General features: G+C 44.9%; 1 protein-coding gene across 4 annotated transcripts in view; it reads right to left on the bottom strand.

Annotated features, from left to right (window-relative positions):
- The window catches only part of RAPGEF1 (Rap guanine nucleotide exchange factor 1), an 82808-nt gene that overhangs the window by 23357 nt on the left and 46235 nt on the right, over nt 1-13216 (bottom strand). For 2 of the 4 annotated variants that reach the window (XM_061352715.1, XM_061352716.1), the window contains exons 8-11: nt 12165-12348; nt 11037-11552; nt 4753-4955; nt 2124-2279 (exon numbers count right to left, since the gene is read on the bottom strand). In XM_061352715.1, coding sequence (XP_061208699.1) covers nt 2124-2279; nt 4753-4955; nt 11037-11552; nt 12165-12348 — 1059 coding nt within the window. The remainder of the gene's footprint in view (nt 1-2123; nt 2280-4752; nt 4956-11036; nt 11553-12164; nt 12349-13216) is intronic. The other 2 variants (XM_061352718.1, XM_061352719.1) reach the window with 1 other exon arrangement.

The raw sequence follows: 13216 nt of genomic DNA, 5'->3' as shown, positions 1-13216 counted from the left end.
CTTTAAGCAGGTTTATTGCTCCCTACAGTGCTCACTTGAGCGGCCTTTCTCTGGTGGCATGAGAATAAGAGGACCAGAGCAATCTGCTTAACGAGTTACTGGTGCAGCTTGTGGCATCCCTCACTTGATACCACACACTCCTCCAGTCAATGCTCAGGAGCAGACTGCAAGAGGGGCTCTGGCCCTTCTTAGTGCTGAAATGCAGGGTGTCGCCCTGGGAATGATCCAAACCTTGACAGCTGTTTCATATCTCTGTCTTATTAGGGATAAGGAAATGGGATAAACCATGGTTATGGTATTACATGGGTCAGCTATGATGCATGTAAGGACATTGGTATTTTGCAGCTTGGAGACAAAGAGACACTGTCATAGTGAAAATCTCATTTTTCCCTGTGAAAAAATAGACCAGCTACAGTCATGAGCAACTATGAGATTATCATAATTTAAAGGCATTAATGGAAAAATCACCATTTTAAATTCAGCTTATGTCCTTTATGCATTTGACGGTGCACTGTGTAATTGTTCCCATTGTTCCTCATTCTTCAGCCACTTATTTTCCCCTCACCAAATCCTTGTAAAAGCAAGTAAGGATTTTTTAATGAAGTTTTATCATTTCATAAAACAGTCTATTCACAAAAATGCAGCCCAAAGCAAGATGAGAACAGGTCAGAACAATTAAAAAGATAAGTAACCATTTAATCCAACCAAGACACTTTTTAAATGGAAGTGCCTGCATATTTTGAGAACATTATAGTATCATATTCATAGCCTCTCAATCAAAAGAAAAATAGTCAAGTGTTTTTACTTGGTCTTACAGTTCTGTGCGTTGCTTGCAAGGATCACTATCAAACAAGAGAGCTGTACAAGTCAGAACTTTTGCATTACTTTGAATTTAGAACTGTTTACCACAGACTTCTGCAAGCACTAACCTTTCCACACCTCAGCCTTCTCATCTGTGCAGCAAAATGATGATACTGTTCTCTCTCACACAAGTGGAAGCCAAAAGCTTTAATTCCTTGCTTGTGAAGTAGCACTACTTGTGAAGTACTTGAATACTTTCTTCTTTGGACCAAAGATTATAGCTAATTTTTAGAGAATGAGTAAGTGTTGAAATGGGGAGAGAGCAGCGGCACAGTGGGAGGATACCGTTTTCAAACATTTAGCATTAACTGAGCACTTTCTGAATTTCCTCAAGTCTTGTCTGATAATTCCTGCTCCAGAAGAAGTCTAATTTAACTAAACATCCAGGTCACTGTTAAAAAATAGTCTACTCTCAGTTGTCATCACACAGCAATCAGAGCATAACCACATAGTTTTACATGCAAACGAGCCCCATACTGATGAGCTGGTGGAATCCCATGGTTAGATTTAATTTCATTATCTTAACACTTTGTTATTACTACCATTTAATTTAAGCAGCTAATCACAGATTTAAGCAGTGCCCTAAGATTAGTCTTATTTTGATTTGAATCATTCTTGGCTCCTTCTGGCGCCTTCTCTTCAGACTGCTCACAGTGCTGTAGGAGAGAAAGCCCTGCTCATCCATCAGCAAATCATACAAGGTTACTGAACTCGTCTGGGACCATGGAGACATGAAGGGAAGCAGACAAGCAAATATTAGATAAAATATCTGGTAGGGGCCATTTTCTAGGAAAAAAATTAAGGAGCTGCAGCCACTGTTCCATAAGTTTGACTAAATCCATGTATTTTGGGGACAGCATCTTGTTATTTCTCTGAAGGCCAGACTCACACAGCAGCCTTTAATCAACTCATCCACATCACTGATATTATGCAACTGAACAGAAAGACTTTGCAGCTCTGATGTGCAGCCTGGGGAACATGTAGGTCAAGGGAGTGTGCATGGCACACAGGCCAGCACTCCTTCATCAGTCCCTCACCACTGTCAATACTGCTGCTTATATAAAGCAAGTCACACCTCCCCTGTGCTTCATTTAGTAGGATTTACACAGTTTTTCTCACCTGGCTGACTGCTACATGAGTTCAAACCCCCCCCAGAAGAACCTTCAGCTTTACCTGCAACCATGAGCACAAGTAGAGTTTGCATAGAGGAGTTTCATTGACACAAAAACCACACACGTGTTAAAGTGCAGAGAGCCACTCACCGAATGCACAGGAAAGGAGCTGTGCCGGTTGAGAAAGGAGTTAGAGACTGACATAGTGAGACCCTGAGTGGCACCGGTGTCCTCGGGGGTGAAGGGCACTTTAGTTTGCTGGACACAGTAGGAGACAGGAGAGAGAGAAGAGGCAGCATAGGAGGCCTGGTGAAGAGGGAGAAGAAAGCAAGAGACAGAAGACACAGAGAGCACAGAAAAGGCTATGAATAAAAGGATAAGAAATGCTAACTGCAAAACAATGCATACAATGGCGTGCTAAACAAACAGCTATTCATACAGTTCATCAGTCAGACACATCAATATGCCTTTCTTGAGCTCAAGAAGCACGGCAAAAATCACAGTTCAAATCGTCTTTGTTTCACAAATCCCTTAAAAATAACCTCCAGCCTCCCCCTTACAGTCCACCCATGGTCAACTGCTGCAGGAGGAGGCAACCTGCTCCTCATTGCCCTATTTATCCCATGGCTTGTGGGGCAGATGCCCATAGGAGGAACTGGCTTTTGTTTCTGCTAAGCAGCCAGTTCTTGCAGACTCCTACTTTTTTGTGGCAACCTGCACACTGGGAACTTGGTCTCTCCAGTGTGAGCTATGGGCCCTCACTGCCCCTGCTGAGATACTGCTGAGAAGAGTCATGTCCTGCCATTTTTCAGTCCAATCCAAAATTACATATCATTTGCACAAGGGGAGATATTACACTTAAGTAACAAATACTATTAAGGAATTTCTCATGAATTCCACTCTAGTAAGGAATCCCAGGGAGGGTAAGGTGAATCTTGGCTTTCTCAGCTCTGACTTGTTGAATATAACCTGCAGTGTTTCATAAATAAGATGTGAAGCTCACACGACAGGACTCCCTAATTCTTATTTTATAAAGGAGTCCATCCAGCAAAACTTGCCTCCTGCTGGAGCAGCTGATGCCCATGTGATTTGTTATTTCAGAAACTCTCACGGAGCAGGAGCAGAGGAACAAGAGTCTGGTGGCTTTTACAGTGACTGCTGAATAAGCCATCATCTGCTTGTACCACTTTCCCAACAGAGAGATGAAGGGAAGGGTGGGAGGCTGTGCTTGAAGAAACCTTTGCTTCAGGGAACTGCAAGCAACACCTTGATGGTATCAGCTTGCAAAACTACAGGAATGCCTAGCAGGCAAACCAGTGACATTTTGGCTACCCAGATAACAATTAAAGGGCAGCAAAGAAATGCTTTGCTTCAGCTGACAAATTCAGGAAAGGAGCAGAATTTTCCTTCAGCACAATGGTGACGGTAAATCTGTGATGACAAACCCTCCCTCGTGACCATGTAGCCCAAATCACCACTGGAAACTATCACTAGAGTGTAGCTACCTCTAGGAGAAGGTAGGGCAAGGGACTGCAAAGTGCAAGTGACAGTGCAAGGATCGCTCTGATAAGGGAATCACAGACTATGGAGAACTGTCTGATCCTTTAGAGAGGAGTTCTGTAGACACTTTAATGTCCCCGCAAAGCAGATGAGACATGGGCATTCCAGGTCTCACCCCCCCAAAACAATAATGCATAACAGTTTAGCTTAGCTGGAAATGTTAATTTATCTTCTTAGAACTCCTACCTGCATCACAGGAATGCAGGTATGCAAATCCCAAACTTAAAGAGTTCTGCGTTGATTTCCCACTTGATTAAAAAGCATCACCCTGGGACATTAAAACTTTAACATAGATAGCATGAAGAAATATTGCAACAGTCGCCCTCATGATGGTAAGACCATGGCTCTGTTCCCACATTTCCTCCTGTTTTGTTAGAGCCATGGCCAACTTAAGTCAGCTACATCAGCACCAAAATGCCTTCTTTTTGATAAAAAATAGAGCAAATCAAATAATTAATCTAATAAACCCCTCAGGGTTGGCATTAAAAATAGAGAAAGGAAGACCCTGAAAAAGAAATAGGACAAAATCCCAGTTCCACTGAGGTTGGAAACAAAACTGCTGCTGCCAACGCTGAGGCCAGGATTTCATCCCCCACACGGAAAATGGCACTTGCTGTGCTGTTAAACCCACCACCAAATCCACAAACACATGTGGATGTGCCTTTCTGTGCTGGTAGTCGGAATAACAGGTAAAATCCTGAATCACGCAAGGGGATTCATGTGAGGAAAACAAGCACGAGTTAAAGAATGGCTATACCAAAGTCCTGTGGCTCTGGCAAAGACTGAGCCATAAAAGCAGTTATTAGGTTTAACTATTATTATTAGTGGCATCCTTGACAACAGTTTCAAAACAGCATTGGGAACAACAGTGCAGCAATCTCTTGAAAATCACGTTGCTCAGTGTGTCAAAATCTTCAAAGCAGTTGTCGTTACACAAGCCTGCAGCCTGGCACAGATTCAGCCATGCCATGTGGAAGACTAATGTTTCATTTTTAGGGCATTTCAGGACTTTCAGAGCCTTATGGGGAACGGTCTGAACATGGGGTTAGAAAGGAGCTCAAAGTAGATGATGCAAAGGGCTTAAGAACGTGTTAACAAGATGACAAGGAGCATGATGGGGTAACTCTAATAAAGACATCCTCCCACCACTACAGCCCATCAGAAGCAGGAGTATCAAGAACAGAGCTGTCTCAGGGAGGGCACAATGGATGTCACTCACCAGCTGCCTCTGCTTGGGTGGAAGAGCAGGAGGAGGTGCCAGATCTTGAGAGGGGTCTAAGCTGATAAAGGAGTCATTGAACCCATAGACTTCCATGAGGTGCTTGTTCTTCTGCTGGTAGATGTGTTCATTCTGAGGGGTCTGGTAGAACATGGACGGCTGCGGCTCGGAGTAGTCTTCCACAAACTGCATGTACGCCATCACTGCAATGCAAAGAAAGGTCACACTCACTGCTCCTGGTCCACATGCTGCAGCTGCAACGGCAGGCAGGATGCTTATCCTCAAAGTGAAGTCAGAGTAAGGCCATGCCACTGTCAGCTGGGCTTTGCTGCAGGCTGGGAGCAGCAAGGCATCCATGCTGTGTTCACAGGTAGCTCACACAGTCAGTTGCCATCCATCTTGCAGGAAAGGATCTGAATATCCCATCCTGCAAGCCAGTGCACAACAAACATAATCACAGGCTACAAACACATCTGACAACAGTTTAAGGAAACCATGAGGTCTCCAAACTTGAGAAGTTTGATTCACTAATTCTTAGCCCAAATTCCTTCCTCATGCAACTGAAGGCAATTTTGACAATAGTCCTCAACAGCTTATGCCCAAGGTCATAAAAAAAATCAGAGTAACTTCAGTCTGCTTTCTAGGAGGCACAAATCATCTTGTACAAAGATGCAATCTTGACAATAAATCTATATTAATTCTTGTGTATATAAGGAGTCTCATATCTGTAGTCAGCAGAATTTCTGGAGCGAGGAGCCTTATGGCCTTTCTCCATTCTAGCAAGCTGATAAAACTGTTACTGGAGAACACTTACCTGTGAAACTGAGTGCACCTCCTCCTCAGGTATTTATATGTCACTGCTGATACAGGATACTTACCTTCTAAAAGTGCCACTGACCATGCCCTTGTGACCTCTTTGCTCCAGTCCAACACCTTTTGCTCCCATCCCTTTATAAAGCATTTTTATTTTAATGCTGGAGGGGGGGAATGACACCCAGTGTCATAGAAAGATCCCCCCCTGAGAACAGGAGCAACAGATGCATTTAAGTGCCATAAAAAGGACTAATAAAGGCCTTTTTGTAAATACACCGTTGTGCACAAGATACTCTGTGATCATTCTTCCCTTCCTCCTGATAAACCAGCAGTTGTCAGGTTTTGTAAATCTGGTCATTAGGTGGCAATTATTAAGCTTCTGCTGGCATTTCATCTGTACAGCTGAAATGAATGGGTGGCTCCAGTGAAAGCTATAAAAACAATGCAGTACTTGCACATCACAAAGCTGCTTCCCACACTAGCTGCAAGGCAAAGCCCTCTGTTCACCTGCCAAGGCACATGGACGGGCCAGCCTGTTTCAAACAGGATGCGCTGTGCTAATGTGTCACTGTACACCTGCCTTTTGCACCCTTTTTTTCCCAGATTTCCTCTAATATTTAAAATTCCAGAGCTATCACAGCTGCCCCTTCCCACAGAATGGAATCCTTCTCTAAAACAGAATAAAGAAAGTAGGCCGAGGAGGAAACCTCAGCTGATGGATTTCAATCCTGACCGGCAACACCTGCTGTCCCCATCCTGTGACCCTACATGGACCTGCCAATGGACAACCTATTTGTGTCCAGCAGCACTGCCAACTCCTGCAGAGCTCTGCCAAGGCTGATGGAATTCTGACCCCCAGCATCCTCTGCTACCCCGGCCTTGCTCCTCTTCCTCCCCCAGCCACCCTCCTTCACAGATGTAAGTCACCACCCTTGCTGGTTCACACCTCTCCTCTTGAAGGAAGTGTGCCAGAGGTTTCAAATCGCACACACATGAGTGTTGGTGTGTGCTTGTGCCTGCTCATCTGCTGGTGTTGGCACTCCTGTTAAAGCCAAGATCAAATTTGCTCATGCACATGAATTGCAGCCTAACAGTGAAAAGAAGCACGTCCTGATGATGCTCTGTTATTTGAAATTAAGGTAAAGGAGTCTTGGTGTAGAAAATACAGAATTACTAAAATACTACTTTCAAATACCAGTGATTCAGTTGACTAAGGCACTTCTATTAATATTTGTGTCCTGAAAAATGCCTTGGTATCACGCAACAGCTTTAGAGGGTAAGATCTAAAGAAGGCTTAGGAAAGATACTTCTCTGGCAGCAAAAGTGAATTAAGGTTCACGACTCCTTGGAGAAGTGTAGAGGACAAAAGCTTGAGGGAAAAGACCACATTCTGAGAGCTCATCAACTGGGTGGGATAAAAGCCAAGAAGTCAGGCTTGCCAGTCCTGGTATAATGCAGCACACATTGCTAAATTCAGACTAACCCTTCAAAAGCAATCCTTCACTTAACATCCAGATCTGAAGTCAGCACTCAGGATTGACGGTTCAGATGTTTGCATGACACTACAGCTCGGGAAGTGTTGGTGAAAAGGGTATCACATTAGACACTTGGGTAAAATTAAATTACTGTACCTCAAGGTAGCAAGGCTGAATGCTATTGAGAGCTTTAACTCAATCTGCAAGGGACTAATGAAGAGCTCTTTTATCTTGGCTCTTTATGAGGCTAATGCATCCCATCCTCATGGCAGCTCCCTGCCTTGCTTGTTACAACTGGTCCAGGGCAGGTGAGCGTGTCTCTGCTTCTACTTTGTCTTCTTCTCTGTTTTTAGGTGAAGTGAAAAACAGTTGGGATGGTGAAATACAAACCTGGCTCAGGAGCAGAGACTGCAGAGCACAGATTAAAATGGCATCATTAAAATGCTGCCAATCTTGAACAGAGAGCCAGGGAGCAGGGCCACTCCTGAGACTGCTGTTTGCAAAGGTTCTTCTCCCCCCTTCTTCCTCCATTCCTTCCCCTCTCTGCTGTGGTTTTGAACAAGGCAGAAATGTAAAAAGCAGATGGGGAATTACATCACCAGCTCAGATCAGGCTGCACACCCTGCAGTGACTGTGCAGAGGGAGGGATGGAGGCTGCAGCCTCCGCTGCAAGCAGCCGGGGTGGAGTGACACAGTCTCAAGGCAGCACCCCCGGAGAGAAGGGAGGTGTGAGAGAGAAACCTCTCCCACCACATGCCCAGCTTATGTCAGCTCTGAACCCAGACAGAAAACACTTGAAATAAAACCCCCATGAAATCTCGGACTGAGGCTAGGAACACCTTCCCAGCAATCTGCTTGCAGTGCTTTGGCTGTCATTCATGAAGGAGCTAAAGCTGCTCAGGGATTTCTAGCACACGTCAGTTCTGCCCACATGGTAGAAGTCACAGGTATTGCTCAGAATGCACCAGCAGTGCCCCAGCCAGCTCGCTGTGCAGCCAGTGGAGAGCAACGCTGGTCCTGGAAGCAGCACCCACATGCAGGAGAGGAGAGAAAGCAGTAAGTGACCTCTTGTCAGGAAAACACCCTTGGTGCAGTGGTTGTTGGGAGCTTATCAGCAATAAGGCACATGTGCAGTATAGGTAAGGCACAACAGTATCCAATGCAAAGGACTCACTGTAGGTCTAGCCCAGCTCCTGGTGCAGTGTCAGCAGCCTGTGCTACAACTGGTCCTGCACAAGCACAAGAGATTTGTGTGCATGGGCAAGCGCCAAAATAATGGAAATTCTTAAGCTATACAGCACATCAACTCAGTGGAGAAGTCAAGGTCAGATAAGCCAGTCTGTGCTGTCACCTCTGGGAGGAGAGCTGTTTCTCAGAGTTGGCATTATCCGCTGGCTAAGCCCAGACTGCCCTCAGCATGGTTCCTGCAGTTAAATACCAGCTGCTTACAGGGCATCAGGCTGCATTTTGTTCCCACTGACAGGGAGGGAAACATGAGTAAGTGCTCACCGCTAGTTTCCAAGCTGTTTGGGGGAAGGATCTTGTTATTTCTGACTTTGGACTCTTCACTGCAGCTCTCCATATCTGTGTCTTGTACATCAGGAGCATGATGCTGGTGCTCAAGCAGAAGCCTAGAGTAATTTGCCTTTAGCATAGTAAAGTAATAATTTATGTGAAGCTAAAAGGCTTACCAGTCCTCTGTTTAAATTATACAGAAGTCAACTCTTGGAGGTCCCTCTGAGCACAGCTCACAGCAATACACATGGTTAACTCAAGCAGGATTTGCTGTATATCACCAATAAAAAGAACATCAAAGTATCCACTGCAACATTTCCTGCCAAATACCAAAAGATGACCCACAATAAAGGAACTACAACCAAGTCCCATCTGTGTAAGCTCTAGATGTTGTTAATAAATTCACACATCTCCTCTGGATCCCAGGAGTTTTGTTGGTGTTGTGGAAGCATCACTGCCTCACCTATGTGATTACACAAGAATATCTACATGCATCAGCCTCCAAGCAAAAGAATCCTGGGTGCTACTATACAGCCTGAGTAATGTTTTACTGTCCTTTTAATGTTGAAAATAAAAGTAAAACTAACAACCACAGATCTGTGGTGTGATATACTGTGGAGTAAAGACAATCTAAAACAAGTTCCTGATGCCTCATGAGTGCAATTAAAAATCCACAGCAGTCAGGTATCAGCCCAAATAGTACTACAGGCTTTGCAGCAAGGGTGCTTTATCAAACCATCAGAGGTGACAACACGTTAGGTAACAGCTTCTACCTTTCCTAACAATCCAATCTGATCAATACTACAAAAACTTCTCATAATGCCAGATGACAAATGACAATTAACTCTTTTCTAACATCAAAGAAAATTCACATACAGGGCTGTGGTGTTGAGGTTAAAAGTGTGCATGGGAAATAATGAGGAAGATAGCTTTTAAAATTGTTTTTAACTAACTCCTTGAGATCTTATATGATAACAGAAAACAAAGACATGGGGCCCAAAGAGGAAAGCAAACAGCCCAGATCTCTCTTTCAACTGTCAAATTGCCTCTTACCCAAGATTTACCCAGGCATCTCCCCCTACTAAAGCTGCCTACGTGCACAGAAGTGCATCTCCTTGCACCCATCCCAGTCTGCATGGTGTAAAACCACCTGGACCAGCCCTTGTTGTTAACACCCAGAGCCCAGAAGGACCTGATCCTGCAGTAAGGAGGCTCTGCATCACATCCCCTTGCAGCTGGTACTGCAGGTGAGTATTCTGAACAGCACGAGCCGTAACAGCCAGCCTTGGCTATGGCCTGCATCAGCTCTTATATCCTTTCTGTTGCCTATGAGCAAACACCTCAGCTCCTTTTTAGTTGCTTTCAGTGTAATTTAAATGTTTGCTTCCCAAAGAGGGCAAAAGTGATTTCCTGTATATAGGGACACTACCATAGGAGTGGACAGAATACTGACCCTGCTGCACCACATGCTGATCTTGCCTCTACCTTATTCTCAGTGAAGAGGCTTATGAGCTGCAGAGATGAGTCAGAAAGCCAACCCAGCACTTTCAGATCAGCTCTTCACTTGGGCTGCCAGCCACATAACGTAACACCGTTGATCCAGATCTTGTATACACCACCTCCTCATGCAACATACAGCTGCAAAGCAAGCCAGTGACTAGCGAACTAACATCTGCTGGATCTCACTGCATAGTCCCACAGCCTTCCTTGGCAGATCAGTATGGCTGCTCGCTTGGCAAGAGGTTTTCACATGTTTTCAGCCATGAACATTAAGGAATTCAGAATAAGGTTGTGAGCTGGAGTCACAGTCAGTACTGGTGTGCCAGGAGCCTGGCTGGGGCCAGTGAGCCTTTGCTTTAGAGGCTGCTCATTTTAATGATGTGGGAAATTCTTAGGCATCCAAAGGAAATGAGATCCCATAGCAAAGCAGTAGTACTGGACACTAGGTTAATAGTCTTGTCTTGCCCAACTATGTGGGTGACTATGTTCCTATTCCCAAATAACTGCTCTGGCAATGCTTGGTTTTGGACAGAGAAGCAGCCCTTTCTCTGAGCTCCTGAAGAGTATCCAATTCTCTTCTGCAGTGGGAAAACATTCATAAAATGGGGACACAGGAGCAGGAATGGACATAAAAATGGGAGGATACACTTGGAATATCTGCAGGGCAGGGTGCCTCGGAGACTCACACTCAGGTAAACGGAGAAGTAAAACGGTCTCAGTATAGTAATGTCGATGCCACGTGGTGGCAGCTTCCCTTGGGCCTGGGTCATTCCTGGCTCCAAGAGTCACTCCCAGCCCACGGTAAGAGTGACACATCCCTTCCATGTCTTTGACATGACTAACTGATTTTGGCACTCAGCCTCACGTAAGCAAGGGCATTACCTTGGGGGTCACCGTTACTTAGTGGTCATCAGAATCACAACAACTGCAAGGAAGGAGAAACCCAAGTAAAGTAAAACCCAAATACAAGAACTTGCTTACTGTGTTTGTTTTTCTTCTCTGGCAGAGGAGGTGGCTTCTCAGGGTCACTGTTAGAATCTGGAGCAGCAAAATCAGCAATGAATTCAACTGGTGCTGAAGAGTTTCCTTGCTGGAAAGGCAAAACAGCAGCAAACGGTGTGAAGGGTATTGATGGGACAGACACTGCATTCTGCATGTCATCCTCCGAGATGTTATCGTATTGGGAAGGGTGCCTCCCATAGGACACCCTGCAGCCTGAGTTATCTGAAGTCTGAGAGGCTGCACTCCTCCTCTTCTTTTCTGGTAAAGCTGGAGGAGTCTCTGTTGGCTGTGCTGCTCCTGAGAGACTGCAGAATTCCAGTGGAGGAGAGGTGCCCTGTGGGAGCTGGAAAGCATGTCCATGGAAAGGGGAGCCAGACTCACCCAAAGACTCTGGCAACGGGCTGAGGATACCTGGAGCCTGCTGAGGTATCTGATCAGCATTAGAGAGGTCTTGCTGCAGGAATTCATAGTCGGGATCATAGTGATCTGATTGATCTGATTAAACAGAGGTGACAGGAGAATGATGAATTAGTTTCTCTCTTCTACTGTTCAGCCCTTCTTAATTCTGCTCCTCCCATTCCATCAGTTAATTAATCAGTTCACTTAAAGAGTGCTATTTCCTTGCAGCAGGGACCATCTTGCTACACCTTCTGTTAATATCCAGCCTTAATAAAACTCTTCCCATTATTTCTTTACACTAGCAAACAAGTAACAAAAATTCAGCAGGTAGATCATTGCAGAGATTATTTATGTTTCATATCTATATTTTTATTTTCTTTCCTAGTATGTAGAAACAACATCTCTTTAGTCTACCAGGACTGTCATTTCTGCAGACAAGTCTGAAATCAACAAAACATTCCACTTGAGAGAGAGCTGAATTGAGTTTGAGCACAATCATCTATAGCTAGGGAAACACATTCCCCTGGGCTTTTTCCTATCCGACAGACTATAACTCTGCACTGAACCGCCTGCAGCAGCTACGAGATGACAGTTGCAAGCACAATCCATTTACTTCTGCATCACAGCTATGACAGCTCCCAGACAAGAATGAAGGGGGCTCCTCCAGCAGCAGGAGGACAACCCTGGCCAGCCCTTTGCTTTGCTTACCTAACGTTTCACAGCTTGTGTTGCGGGAGCACTGACCGCTGTCGCGGTCCAGAGAAGAGAGCTGCTCGTCAGACTTGCTGAGTTTGCCGATGCTACTGCATGGCGAGAGGCGAGGAGATTCCCCCCCATAGGAGTGGCTTCCACCTGACAACCTTCTCTGGGCATAGCAGTCCACATCAAAATCCTTAAGCAAAATAAACATCAAATTACTGTCATTCTTGGCAGCTCACTAATAAGGAAGATGCAGCTTGAGGAACAAACACCTCATAAGAAAACCAGGAGGAAAGAGCATCAGTGCTGCTACCCCCCTCTAGTTAGACAAGCTGTGTGTGTGACCCACACTGAACTTCACAGAGGCTGAGAAGAGTCCCTCACTGCTTCACACATCTGATAACTGCTTGTCCAGACACTGATAGTAGGGAATTAGCTTGCCAGACTTCTCATTAAATAGCCTTCAGCAATTGGTTAGCTGAAGTGCATGCAAAGGAAAAATAAGCAATAGTGAGATGTAACTTTCTGTGCCTGTATTTTCCATGTTATACATTTCTATTTTGGGAAGTCCTCAAGCCCATCAACCTGCGAGTGAACCGCTCAAGCAATCCCATTTCAGCAAAACAACCTAGAGTGTGACTGTACTAGGAACTGAAGAACTTCCACAGCTTCATCTGGGTCAGCCAAACAACTAAGCCAGAGCTGAGGCTTTAGGGATGAGGACAAGATTTGATTTTGGTGCAATTTAATACAATTCAGGTCCTCACTGCTGAGTTAGTTAAGTTCCTAAATGTGTAGAGCAACCCAGCTATTTACTTCATAAACCCCAGCCTAGCACAAGCTATGGAGTATGACTAACACACACAGTCCCCAGTTTTCTGTATGTTCCCAAAGCACCAGCAGTGGTCAGAGCAGTTGCTCAAACTACTGCTTCTGTTAAAAGAGGTTTTAAATTGTGACTGGGTGAAGATATACCTGGCCTCTAAGTAAACCTTGGTGAGATCTTGGTAAGCTCAGTTCTGTACCTGATTTACTCAACACAACAACACTCAACCGCTCTC

This window comes from Neopsephotus bourkii, unplaced genomic scaffold, assembly GCF_033783945.1.
Source record: "Neopsephotus bourkii isolate Nb327-2 ecotype Australia unplaced genomic scaffold, CSIRO-AGI_Nbou_v1 NB_659, whole genome shotgun sequence".
Taxonomy (NCBI): domain Eukaryota; kingdom Metazoa; phylum Chordata; class Aves; order Psittaciformes; family Psittacidae; genus Neopsephotus; species Neopsephotus bourkii.
Note: the sequence above shows the minus strand (reverse complement) of the source record. Positions and strands in the feature narration are given on the sequence as shown.